At 49.0% G+C, this 12,961-nt stretch overlaps 2 protein-coding genes across 2 annotated transcripts; both read left to right on the forward strand.

Annotated features, from left to right (window-relative positions):
- Positions 1 to 252: 252 nt before the first annotated feature.
- LOC103643997 (protein LIFEGUARD 2) lies at positions 253 to 1,627 on the forward strand. Its single transcript, XM_008667181.4, has 2 exons — positions 253 to 766; positions 875 to 1,627. The coding sequence occupies exons 1-2, from the start codon at positions 493 to 495 to the stop codon at positions 1,351 to 1,353; spliced, it is 753 nt and encodes a 250-aa protein (XP_008665403.1). The 5' UTR covers positions 253 to 492; the 3' UTR covers positions 1,354 to 1,627.
- Positions 1,628 to 8,371: 6,744 nt separating this feature from the next.
- LOC103643998 (serine/threonine-protein kinase STY13) lies at positions 8,372 to 12,615 on the forward strand. Its single transcript, XM_020544258.2, has 6 exons — positions 8,372 to 8,531; positions 8,684 to 9,070; positions 11,155 to 11,267; positions 11,391 to 11,617; positions 11,727 to 12,033; positions 12,125 to 12,615. Exons 2-6 carry the CDS (start codon positions 8,686 to 8,688, stop codon positions 12,341 to 12,343), a joined length of 1,251 nt encoding a protein of 416 aa, XP_020399847.1. The 5' UTR covers positions 8,372 to 8,531; positions 8,684 to 8,685; the 3' UTR covers positions 12,344 to 12,615.
- Positions 12,616 to 12,961: the final 346 nt, after the last annotated feature.

Raw genomic sequence — 12,961 nt, forward strand, 5'->3', positions numbered from 1 at the left:
CGGGCTTGCGGAGATACCCCGGCCTGCTAAGCAAAAATAAAAGCAATGGGGGTATCACTTCCGAGTTCCGGCCCCGTTCTCTACTCTCCTCCCTTCAAGAAATCAGACAGAGTCCACCAGACAGACAGACAGACACGCGATTAGAATGCCGTCCGCGCACCAGTGCCCCACGTGTCAGCCTCCGGTCCCCGCCACGTCGGACCACCCGCACCGCCGAAGGGACGGAATCCTCGCGAACCTTCACTCCCTCTCTCGCGCCATCCTGCGCTCTCCGGCATTGGGTTGGCCCCTCTATTCCGCGCCTCCTTTAAACACCTCCCCGCCTGGCAAGCCGTTCAGCGCAACAACCACCAGCGCACAAGCACAACGACAGCGACCAAGAACAAGAAGCCGTGACCGTGAGAGGTCCGAGTGCCAGCCGCGTTTCCTATACACGGGCAGAGGGCGGTGACCGAGGAACAGAGGAGGCGGAGGAAGAGGAGAATTAGAAGGATGTACTTCCGTCCGCCGCCGAAGGGCCCGGAGTGGTACGCCGGCGATGCGGAGACGGGGCAGGCAGCGCGGCCGCTGTACCCGATGATGCTGGAGGACCCGCGCCTGCGCTGGGCCTTCATCCGGAAGGTCTACAGCATCCTCTCCATCCAGATGCTGCTCACCGTCGCCGTCGCCGCCGTCGTCGTGTACGTCCGCCCCGTCGCGCTCTTCTTCGTCTCCACGGCCGCGGGCTTCGGGCTCTACATCTTCCTCATCATCCTCCCGTTCATAGGTACGCACGACTCTGGCTCGATTCGCTTCGGTTTCGGCTTTGCTCTGATTGATGGAAACGAACGAAGCTGACTCGTTGCTCCCGTGCGTTCGCACGTACGTCCTGCAGTGCTGTGCCCCCTGTACTACTACTACCAGCGCCACCCGGTGAACCTGCTGCTGCTCGGCCTCTTCACGGTCGCCATCAGCTTCGCCGTCGGCCTCACCTGCGCCTTCACCAAAGGCGAGGTGATCCTCGAGTCGGCGGTCCTCACGGCGGTGGTGGTGCTGAGCCTCACGGCGTACACCTTCTGGGCGGCGAAGCGCGGCCACGACTTCAACTTCCTGGGCCCGTTCCTGTTCGCCGCCGTCATGATCCTCATGTTGTTCGCGCTCATCCAGCTCTTCTTCCCGCTCGGCCGCATCTCGCTCATGATCTACGGGGGGCTGGCGGCGCTCGTCTTCTGCGGCTACATCATCTACGACACCGACAACCTCATCAAGCGCTACTCCTACGACGAGTACGTCTGGGCCGCCGTCGCGCTCTACCTCGACGTCATCAACCTCTTCCTCTCCCTCGTCACGCTCTTCCGGGCGGCGGATTCGTGAGCACGGCTACGAGGTACCTGACAGCTGCCTATGGCGCAGCCAGAGGGTGTTGGAATGTGCCTTGCCCTACCTCACTTGATATCTGCTGGAATATTACTCTGTAGAGCAGAGCTGGTTTGGTGACCAGGGAGGCAGCCAGGGTGATCCCTGATCACAATCAGCCCGTAAAGTGAAATAATTGTTTTGGCCATGACCGTCGCTTTGCTTGCCGAGATTGTTTAACGAAACTTGGTGGTTCTAACTGGTGTATATATTTTTTGTCATCTTAATTCTTCTTTTTGCTCTCCCCCCCCCCCCCCCCCCCCCCCCCACCCCCCCCCCCCCTCTAGCGTGAGGTTGAGGTACATAGCCCGAGTGGGAGTACTCGAAAAGAATGAAAACCTCGTCTCGAGTCGGAAAAAATAACCAAGCAAGTTCGAGCCTTTATATAAAACATTATATCATTAACCTTTTTATTTGTATGAAAATATATTTTGATTAATCTAGTGATATTATCAATAAATGATAGTAGTGTTTTTCATAATATTTGATCGGGCGCCCTGCTGCAATTAATATTCCATTTGAATATCCGAGTCATCCTCAGAGCCGGCCCATTAGAAGCCCAGGGCCCAGGCAGTCTTCCTTCTCTAACGTTTTCTTATGTTTTTCGTGACTTTCTGCACTTGTAAATGTGTCCGTAGCAACGAACTTTGTATACTGATCGCCTGGTCCCAAAGAAAGTGCTACTGTTTTCGGAACGATCGTACCCAAAAGAATGCACACTACTATACTATTAAACTAGTTCCAGTCTTGGTTAACAAGAGTTTTGTAGGTACGAGTTCCGTAGATACTAAAAAAGCTGATGTGGTATGCTAAAAACGTGAAAATTTTAAGATAAATTATTATTATTATTATTATTATTATTATTATTATTATATGCAACAACAACAATAATAATGAAGTTTTTAGTTATAGGCAACAGTTTTGTTTCACAAGAGTGTTCTATATGGATTAAAGAAACTAACGTGGTATGATGGTGAAAGTTGAAAGTTTTGTGATAAGATTATTATTTTTTACTTGCGGCAACAACGATAACATTAATTAGTTTCAAGCGATATAATAAAGTCTCTTAGTTGCAACTATATTAGAGTGGAGTAGGTTAGAGTTGAAATTTAATGTAATCCATAATTGTTGTTTCACTTATTGGTTAAGCTATTTTTCATTCGCTTATATCGACTACAAGTCTTGGATATACTTTATTCTTTTTAAGTTTTCTTTTTGCTATATCTTCTAAATTAGATTTGTGTAAGAGGTGAATATCATGGAGTACATCGCAAAAGCGACCACATATTGTTCGACCCGTGGGTCCGACTCCATAGGGCCAAGGGAAGGATGAGTCGTCCCTGGGTCCCTGTTTCGCCCAATCCTTGAGATCAGGACGCGAAATCCCCATCCCGTGGATTCGTTTCGCTCGATCCGAAGGTCGGTGACTGCACCCGACTCCACGAATATAGAAGTCACCTCAGGTAAGGGGACGTACATATCAGCTTCTGATATGGGCTTCTGATATGGGAGCGCGTTTCGAATGATGGCACATAGGTACGTATATATGTTAGTACACAAGTCCTCTTTGTTGTGGAATGGTCCATGGCACCAGCCCGTTATTTGGGTCCGGTCCGAGCCCGGCACGGCCCTGTTCTATGCGGGCTCGGGCCGGCCCGGCACGAATAAGCGGGCCGGGCTCGGACAAGAAACTAGGCACGGTGGGCTAGCCCGGCACGGCCCGTTTACCTCTAAGTCCGTTTTTTTACACTAAAACGTGCTTACCGACCCGCATAGCTCGTTTTTCGGCCCGTTTTTTTTCTGCTAAACGGGTCGGCCCGGCCCGTTTAGGCCCGCTGTGGGCCAGGCTCGGACAGGAAATTGAGCTCGCGTGCTTAGATGGCCTGGCCCGGTTTTCTAACCGTGTCTGGCGGGCCGGGCCCAAAACGGGACGGGCTTCACCGGGCCTGAGCCGGGCGGCCCATTTGGACATCTCTAGAGTGAACTAAGGACAACTGATTGGACGTTGTGATATAAGACATGTAATGGTAACCACGACGTAGCTACAATACTCTGAAAGAAGAAGGAAGGGTCATCCAAAGGAGCCCTTCAGCTGGCAAGACATGTAATGCAAACTTAACTTTAGTTTTTTTTTTATCTTTTCTGATTTGTAGTGGACCAAAATTAAGACACCTATATAAGTAAGACATGGAGAAGGGCCCATCGGATTTGGGGGCCTAGGACAACTGCCGTGTGGCCCTCTACCCAAATGGCCCTGTCCGTTAATTGCTCTGAACTTTGCTGACATGCAAAGTTGCTTCACACCTGATGTCGCAAAAGTAGAGGAGGAATGGGAGGGGGAAAGGAAACTCTAACCTGATCTCTAGCGAATGGTTGAGGCGGTCTCCGGTTGAAGAGCTGCTACGCCTTGTTAGAAATTTAGGCATTATCAGTTTCAATTTAATTCAGAAAAATAATGTGATATATGTGATGACATGTATGTGCATGTGTGTATCGCTCATAAGTAGTAAACATCAATAAAACATGCACAAATACGAAGAACAGAATGTACCCTGCGGAGGGACCGATGCTCAAGGTATGAGTGACTCTATTCACACGAGACATCTCTCCCACTCTCTATGTGCTCACAGAAGATGGGATGGAGATGTGTTGTTTGCAACGCGTGTGAGAGATCGTGCGTGATCGGAAGAGAGTCCTCTGTCTCCATTCTTATAGGGAGTCAAAAGGAGGGATAATGTGCAACCGTTTGAAAGGAATATTCAGACCAAGGTCCGATTACCACGGTCCAGGTGGCGACGGCGGCGCGCGCTTGTGGCAGTTCTTCTTTCTTTTCTCAACTTCTACATAGACCAATGATCCACCTATTTAGTTTGATTAATTTGTCCCTTAAATTTTTAATATTGTGCTAATTTATTTGTACACCATAACATTTAAAGTGGGTCATTAGCATTGACGATTATTGAATATTAATTGGGTCAAACCCGCATTTATCCAACTCGCCTGCTCTAGGGTTTGCGGTTCCTCCTCCGCCTCACTGGCTGCCGCCTCGCTAGGCTTCGGGTTTGTTTGGGATCAAAGGTAATTGAGTGGATTGAGGGGACTAGAATCCCTTACTACTTAATTTTGAATAGTGAGGGATTATAGCCCCCTCAATCTCCTCCATTACCTTTTGTCCCAAACAAGCCCTTCAGGTTCAGCATCGGTGGGTTGTAGGCCTCCTTCTCCGGTGGTGCAACCTTGTTCTCCGACGAGGATGCCATGGGCGGCAAGAGGGAGAGCGAGATGAGTTGGTCCTCGTGATCTCGTCTGCTGCTGGCGGAGGCGAAGGGCACACGTCTGTAGCGTTGATGGCGTCGAAGCCGCCGAGACGTAGGATGGGACGGAACACCTACGAGACGTCGTAGCTGTGTCGTCTAAGGTCGTTGCGATCTGACGTCATTGGGTTTCTGTTCCTACCGGCTACCGCCAATCGTACTATTCCAATAGAAAGCTGAAACTAACGGTTGTGATGGCGTATAAATGCATATATACTATGAAATTAAAACTTATGATATATTTATGTTTAAATAATATTGATCGAGATAGTATTATAGATCTGATATATGAATTTTATAGGACGTTGTTATGTACTTCTGCCGATATTAACTTATATTGTGCTAGTTAATATAGATGGCCAACAGGCCGGCCCGGCACGACCCGGGCAAGCACGACCCGGGTCTACGGGCTGAACGGGCCGTGCCTAGAGAGCCCACGTGTCTGGTCGTTGGCCCAGGCACGGCCCTCTGGGCCACTTTTCGTGCCGGGCCAGCCCGCTAGGCACGTTCAAAAAAAGGGGTCGTGCCAGCACCAGCCCGCCAAAGTTCCCAAACAGCATAAAATATAGACAAATTTAACCAAAGTTAAAAAAATAGTAGAAAATATAGACAAATATAATAAATGAGTTGTTTTGTGCAATGCTTCCTTATTAAAAATCTTTCTATGTAAAACTCACCCTTGTGAGAAACCCTAGAAAGGAAAAAAGAGTGCAGCCAGCTCAAAGTTTAATCACTAAGTTTGTATCTGTTACAAATGTACATTACAATACAAAATGACTCTCTCACAATCACTCAATGACAAAGCAGTGAAAGCACAGATCAGATGACCACATCACAGTCTAGAAGACTAGAACTAAGTAGTAAATACCAAAAGTCACTAAGCAGCAACAAGTTCATCTTCATCAAGGAATAAGTTCTGGAATGAGTCCTCAAGCTCTGGATTGTCAACAGCATTCTCTTTTCTCATAATTCCCAATCTTTTAAGCAAGTCAGCATCTCCACATTCTCAGGCAATAAGCGTCGTCGTCGCTCCTCAATTATCCTCCCTGTCAAACTGAAACAAGACTCCGAAGAGACAGTAGATACAGGAACAGACATAATATCCCTTGCCATTATGGACAAAACTGGATATGTTAGCTTGTGGTCACGCCACCAGAGAAGTATATCAAAATCATCCTCATAAGAAGTGACATTGTCACTGTCTAAGTAGGTTGAGAGCTCACAAATAGCAGATGAAGATGAAGCAGAAGGGGTAGAGCTAGGGGGAGGACCAACAACACCTGAACTGGAATCTCCAAATATTCTTCCCCAAGCTTGTTTTCTTTTACCTGTATGAATAGAAGGTTGAGCAGCCCTTTGAGCCCTAACTGCATAAAACTTAGTCTCATATTTAGTAAACAGTTTATACAATTCATTTTTGACATCAGCATAATATGTATTGTACTCACACCCAGTGCACTCACCAAGTAAATGCAACACATTAAAAAAAACCTCTCATCTTAGCTCTAGGGTCCAGAATGAATGCATATGAATATAGCAAAGATATGTCACTCCATTATTTAAGGAATTTAAGTTGCATTGGAAACACAATAGTTCTAAGATTTAAATCTCTTTCACATGCTTTCAAATGAGATGCACTTTCCAGAATATGGTGAAGAACTAGTGGACTAGTTGGATAATAAACACCAGACAGAACAACAGTAGAGTCATATTACAGTTTTAGAAACTCTAAAATCTTCTCAGCAACATACCAATGATTAGGAGGCAACAATTGTGACTCATAATGTGAATTGATGAAGACAGAAAAAACAGTTTTGTATGGGACCAAGTGTTTAAGCATCAAATAAGTAGAATTCCATCTAACATCCATATCCAAGCCAAATTTTCTGGGTCTAACACCCCTTGCTTTGCAGTACTCTTTAAATGTTGCTATTCTAGAATTAGAAGCATTTAAGAAATTAATTGCAGTTCTAAAATCTTCCAAAAAAAGGTTTCAGTCTCTTCATTCCAGATTTAACAATGAGATTAATGATATGACAAGCACAGCGTCTGGTGTCTAAGAAAATGCCCAGTACCAGCCGAAGATCTAGCAGATAAACGAGTCTTACACATTCTACAAATAGCAGCAATTCGAACATTAGACCCATTCACTTTCTCAAACACCTCATCAAAATCAACCCAGACAGTAGATTTACGCTTACCAACAGATGAGGTACCAGTACCACCATCAGTGCTGGTGGAGCCGACCGGAGTATCGGTGGCCGTAGCAGGCCCTCCACCAGCGTTGGTCGGATTAGAACTTAGATCGACAGGAGCAGAGGTTAGATCGATACCGAGCAAAGCAGCAACGTCAGCCTGGATGTCGTCTTCGTCATCTGGGACAAGCCCTGCCGCGCGAAGGTCGTCGTTGCCGGTGACCGGATTGATATCGTCATCATCCGCCATGGCGACCTTCACCGCGGACGGCCGATCTCCAGCACCGTCCCTCAACGGAGCACGCAGTCGCCGTGCCCGATCTACCCCAGAGGAGGAAGACGAGGCATCAACAACTGACCTATAAAAGAGCAAAACAATATACAGTTAGGGTTAGGGTTTACGAAAGACGGAAAGGAGATCTAGGGTTAGGGTTTACCTGTGCTACCGGAGCCCGATGCCAGAGAACACGGGGGCCACCCAGACGACACACGACAGACAGAGACCGATTAGAGATGACGACGAGCGGGGGAGGGCCGGAGGGGAGGACGAGACGACAACACGAACTCATATAGTTCACCGAGAGAGAGGGGATTGATAGGGGAGAGGGGTTAGGGTTAGAGAGGAGTTGGTGGATCGAGGTCACCGGCGTCGGGGACGGGAGTCGAGGTCGCTGGATCGGGGCGGCGCCGCGACGGAGGGGATTCGCCGATTCGCCAAGTCAATCGCCGCCGAGTCGGGAGAGAGAGGGAGCAGGGAGCGAGCGGGTGCGAATGCGAGTGCGAGGGGCTGAGAGGTGGGGCCCATGGGGCGAGGAGCCGAGGAGGTAAGGCTGGCCACGACGTCGGCTACGGGCCCCCGACCGAGCTGTCCGCACGGAGCAGGCCTTGTCGTGCCGGCCCACGTGCCTGGCCAGCAGCCCAGGCACGGCCTGCTCCACTGGGCCGTGCCAGCCCGGGCCCATCCCACACGTGCCGGGCCGAGCGCGAACCGGGCCAAAAAAACGGGCCTCGGGCCGGGTTAACGGGCCCGTGCCTCATGTACATCTATACTAGTTAAGGACTAGTTTGAGAACTCTATTTTTTCGATAGATTCTTATTTTTCGTTGGTAAAATAAACTAATTTCTCTTAGAAAAATAAAAATTCGTTCAGAAAATAGGATTTACAAACTAGCCGTAAAAGATAATATTAGACGTTAACCAAGATAAGTATTGGAAAACAGGCATATTTGCTAGTCAAAAGATAGTATTAGAAGTTACTATAATCAAGATAAGTATCGGACGGTTAACGTATGTTATCAAGGAGAATATAAAACCTTATATAAACATTTATTGGAAACAAAATAATTAGAAATGTATTTATCCAAATCCAAACAGATTAATAAACTTGAAAGATAGGAGCAGTCTGTTTGCTTTTGCCTTTTCGAAGAAGGGAAAGAAAAGATCCGGAGCCCCCAGCGGCCAGCGCGTCGCCCGGCGTACCGTTCCACGCCTTCACCCCCTCCCTTTTCTCTCTTTCTGCCTCGGCCTCTCTTTTCTTTGCGGCGACACGTCAGGGAGAGCGGCGCCGCCCGTGGCTAGGTCTTTGTCGGGGCGCTTCGCCGGCGACGAGCATCCGCCAGGTGCCCAGGTATGCCCGTCCGATCCCTCGGCCACCCATCCCTTCCCTGCTTCTTGCCACATGCGAAATCATCGTGCGCGCTATTCGGATCGTTCTGATCGTACATCTTATCATCTTCGGCTTTCGGCGAGAATTATGGGGTGTATACGTGTCGTGCGCAGCCATGTCGTCCAATGCCGGGGCCTCCGTCGCTCCCATCGGCGGCGGCGCTGCTCGTGCCCGCAGTCGCAGCTTCGGGAGCAGCAGCAGCAACGGCCGGGCCGCCGACGGCAATGGCGCTGGGGTGTTCGTGAGGGCGGGGGCCGACAACGAGATGTACGTGCGGGCGGACAAGATCGACCTCAAGAACCTGGACGTGCAGCTGGAGAAGTCGCGGTCCCAGGTGTGGCTGGAGCACCAGCGGTCGCAGCGGACGGCGTCGCCGCGGCCGGAGACGCCGCTGCTCGAGTGGGAGATCGACCTCGCCAAGCTCGACATCCAGAACCAGATCGCGCATGGCACCTTCGGCGTCGTCTACCGCGGCACCTACGACGGCCACGACGTCGCAGGTACGTACGTTCATACGTGCGCGCGCAATGCAACGTGTGAACTGTGAACGCCTTTTTTCTCAGATGTTTTTGAACTTTGAACCATAATAACGAGAAGCCGGAGGCCGGTTTTTTTTCATACGAGATTTATTTGAGATTCTGACCGTGGAGAGAATTTAATATTGCGGGGGTTATATATAAAATAAGATAAAATGGTATATAGTGTTTAAGATCTAGAAATTAGTGGATTCCTACCACTATAATAACTCGGTATTCATATTGATTTTGAACGTTTTTACCAAAACAATTTATTCAAAAGTAAGTTAAAAGCTTAGATGTTTGATAGTTCGGATCAAAACTAGAAAAAACTGAAACAAACGCCACCTAAATTATATTAGGTCACACAAGCATCGATGGGTGTTGGCCCTGCATCAGTCGGAGTTAGAATTCTCGAACGAAATTCACGGTTTCTCGAACCAGTTTCTTGTTTCTGGCATCATACTGGAAACAGGTTTCAAACCGGTTTCGACAAATTTCGTTCATAAATTTTTAAATTTCGAAAAGAAAAATATAAAAGGAAAAATAATATGATAAACTAGATATTTTTCTAAGTGTTTGATATATCCTATATTTAGTTTTTAATTTAAAAAATTAATCATAATTTTGGGTTAAAAACAACGAATTTCATCGAGAAAACATGGTTTTTCGACCTGAATATATATATATTTTAAAAAATTAAAGATCTATATAGATTACAAACAACAAATTTTGGCAAAAAAAACCTAGAAATAACGAATTTCGCCTCAGAAACAACGAATTTCAGTCAAGAAATTCGCATCTCGTTTTTTTTAAAATGAAAACCAAAACCGGTTGCGAAATTCGAAATTCACCGTTTTTTTGGGCGTTTTACCGCTTACCGGTAATCACCAAAAAAATAAGCGAAAATGATATATTGTTGACCCTGGCGTCAGCTCATGATGCCCTCACCCATATTGTAGGGTTTATAGTCGTAGCGTAGGTGTGCCTTTTTTTGAACTTAGCGTAGGTGTGCCTTCGAAGGGAGGAGAAGAGTAGATATAAGAGAACATATATATATATCCTATGCCATTAGCTACTTCCGTTAAAAGCCACCAAAAAGTGCTAAAAAGGTGCAACCATATAGATAGATGACGCAAGGATCAATTTTCGTTTGGAATTTTAGAATGAACAGATTTTTGTAAAATGAGAGACAAAATAGAGAATCCACGATATAATAACTAGCTAGACTGGCAAGATAACATTGGTGCCATCAGCCATCCCATGTACATTCCAATAATGGCCATAAGGAATGAGAGCATGCATGCATGTCTTTTAAGAGCAGATTGAACTTTAACATGGACGATGGGAAGGGCTGAGGAGAAGTATATCCCTAACACATTGTATTTGGATGTAGAGATGGCCAAATGGGCGGCACGGCACGGCCCGGCCCGGGCACGGCCAGGCACGGCACGGTTAGGGCACGGCCCGTTTGGCCCGTTTAATAGCCGTGCCGTGCCGGCACGGCACTAGTGCCTAAGGCCAGGCCCAAGCACGGCACTAAGCCTGCTTAGCCGTGCCGTGCCGGCCCGTTTAGCCCGTTTAGCCCGTTTAGCCCATATAGCCCGTTTAGCACTATACCGCAGAATTTTAGTCAGATATTCACAAACACAGTTAAAACATACTAAAATAGCTAATATTGAACTGTTTAGTGCAATGGCTGACTCATTAAAAACCTATTTAGGTAAAAACTCACCATTGTGAGAAAACCCTAGATAAGAAAAAAGAGTACAACACACAGCTAACTAGTCGTGCTTGGATCTAATCATGCATAATCGTGCCTAACCGTGCCTAGGGGCTAATCGTGCCGTGCCCGTGCCGGCCCAGCGTGCCTGATGCTCGGCCCAGGCACGGCACTACCTATCGGGCCGTGCCGTGCCGTGCCCAGGCACTACGGGCCGTGCCGTGCTTCGGGCCGGCCCGTTTAGCCCGGCCCGGCTGGCCATCTATATTTGGATGCAATGAAGATTCTGGACTACTACTGGGGTATACCGTATAGCCCTGACACATTGCATTGTATTTGGATGCAGTGAAAGTTCTGGACTGGGGGCATGATGGGCAGAACACGGCGGCGAAGCACCGCGAGGCCTTCCAAAAGGAGGTCGCTGTCTGGCAGAAGCTTGACCACCCCAACGTCACTAAGGTTACGTGAGCAAAATCCACGGCCGGCCATCTTCGAGTTCAATAATTCGGAGTTTATTGGAGTTCACCGTGCCCGTCTTCTGAATCCCTGAAATTAACTTGCCCGGCCGCATGCAATGTGCAGTTCGTGGGCGCTTCGATGGGGACGTCCCAGCTGAAGATCCCCAAGAAGGGGTCGACGACGTCCTCCTCCTCCTCCTCTCGCGGCGGTCGCGCCGCGCCCAACGAGTGCTGCGTCGTCGTGGTCGAGTTCCAGCACGGCGGCACGCTGAAGACGCTGCTGTACAACCACCGCGACAAGAAGCTTTCGTACAGGAAGGTCGTCCGGCTCGCGCTCGACCTCGCCAGAGGGTGCGTACGTACATCATGAGTGGCAACCACACGCAGCACTGCTGCCGCCGGTATGCATGGTCGCTGATGGCGCTGACGACGATGGGATATATATGTGCTATGCATGCAGGCTGAGCTACCTGCACTCGAAGAAGGTGATGCACCGCGACGTGAAGGCGGAGAACATGCTGCTGGACCGGAAGCGGACGCTGAAGATCGCCGACTTCGGCGTGGCGCGCGTGGAGGCGCAGAGCTGCGAGGTGACGGGGCAGACGGGCACGCTGGGCTACATGGCGCCGGAGGTGCTGCAGGGGAAGCCGTACGACCACAAGTGCGACGTGTACAGCTTCGGCATCCTGCTCTGGGAGACCTACTGCTGCGCCATGGCCTACCCCAACTACAGCCTCGCCGACATCTCCTACCACGTCGTCAAGCTGGTAGCTAGCTAGCTAGCTTTGCCGACACCACCTTCGCGCGCGCGCGCGCGCGTTACATGAATGTTTAATTTGCTGCCATGCATGCATGCAGGGCATCCGGCCGGACATCCCGAGGTGCTGCCCGCGGGCGCTGGTGGAGATCATGACGCGGTGTTGGGACGGCAACCCGGACAACCGGCCGGAGATGTCGGAGGTGGTGGCGCTGCTGGAGAAGATCGACACCAGCAGCGGCAAGGGCGGCATGACGCCCGTCGACGACGTCGCGCAGGGGTGCTCCTGCTTCGGCTTCAACCACCGCAGCGTCGCCTAGGCTAGCTCCCGTCAGCTGACACCGCAGTTATTAAGTTATTATTAATAATAATTAAGCTACATACACACGTACTTAAGTATGGCCGGCCATGCCCATGCCCCTCATCTCGTCGGTCCGCCGGCGAGCATCGATCGATCTTTTTCTTTGCATGCTGTCGGTCGTCCCCATCATTGTGCGGATGTGTTTAAAGCGCCGTGGACTTGCGTGTAACCTGTAACTCGTCTTGTGTTCTGTGGTCTGACGTATAATCTGTGTCGGCATCCCATTCTGATAATCTCCAAGACCGCAACGAGAGGGCGACCTTGGCAATTCTGACCGGTTTGGACATCTCTTGATTAGACGCTGAAAGGTCAGAAAACTTCATTATTTGGCACTCCAGTTCATGTTTGGATCGGAGTCGAATTTGGCTAAGATATTCGGAACAAAAAGCTATGTACCACAGAAGATAAAGGTTATTAGGATAGGCAGTGTTTGGATAGGAAACTAATAAGACGTATAATTCCAAGGAGAGCAGATACTTTCATGGATTCATCGCTAGGATAGGATGCTGTAAACTTTTGGTCTTTGTTAATGCTAAGATAAGACCAGGGCATATACTTTCATGGGATTCATAGTTTA

The sequence above is a fragment of the Zea mays genome, chromosome 1 (genome assembly GCF_902167145.1).
Source record: "Zea mays cultivar B73 chromosome 1, Zm-B73-REFERENCE-NAM-5.0, whole genome shotgun sequence".
NCBI classification, from domain to species: domain Eukaryota; kingdom Viridiplantae; phylum Streptophyta; class Magnoliopsida; order Poales; family Poaceae; genus Zea; species Zea mays.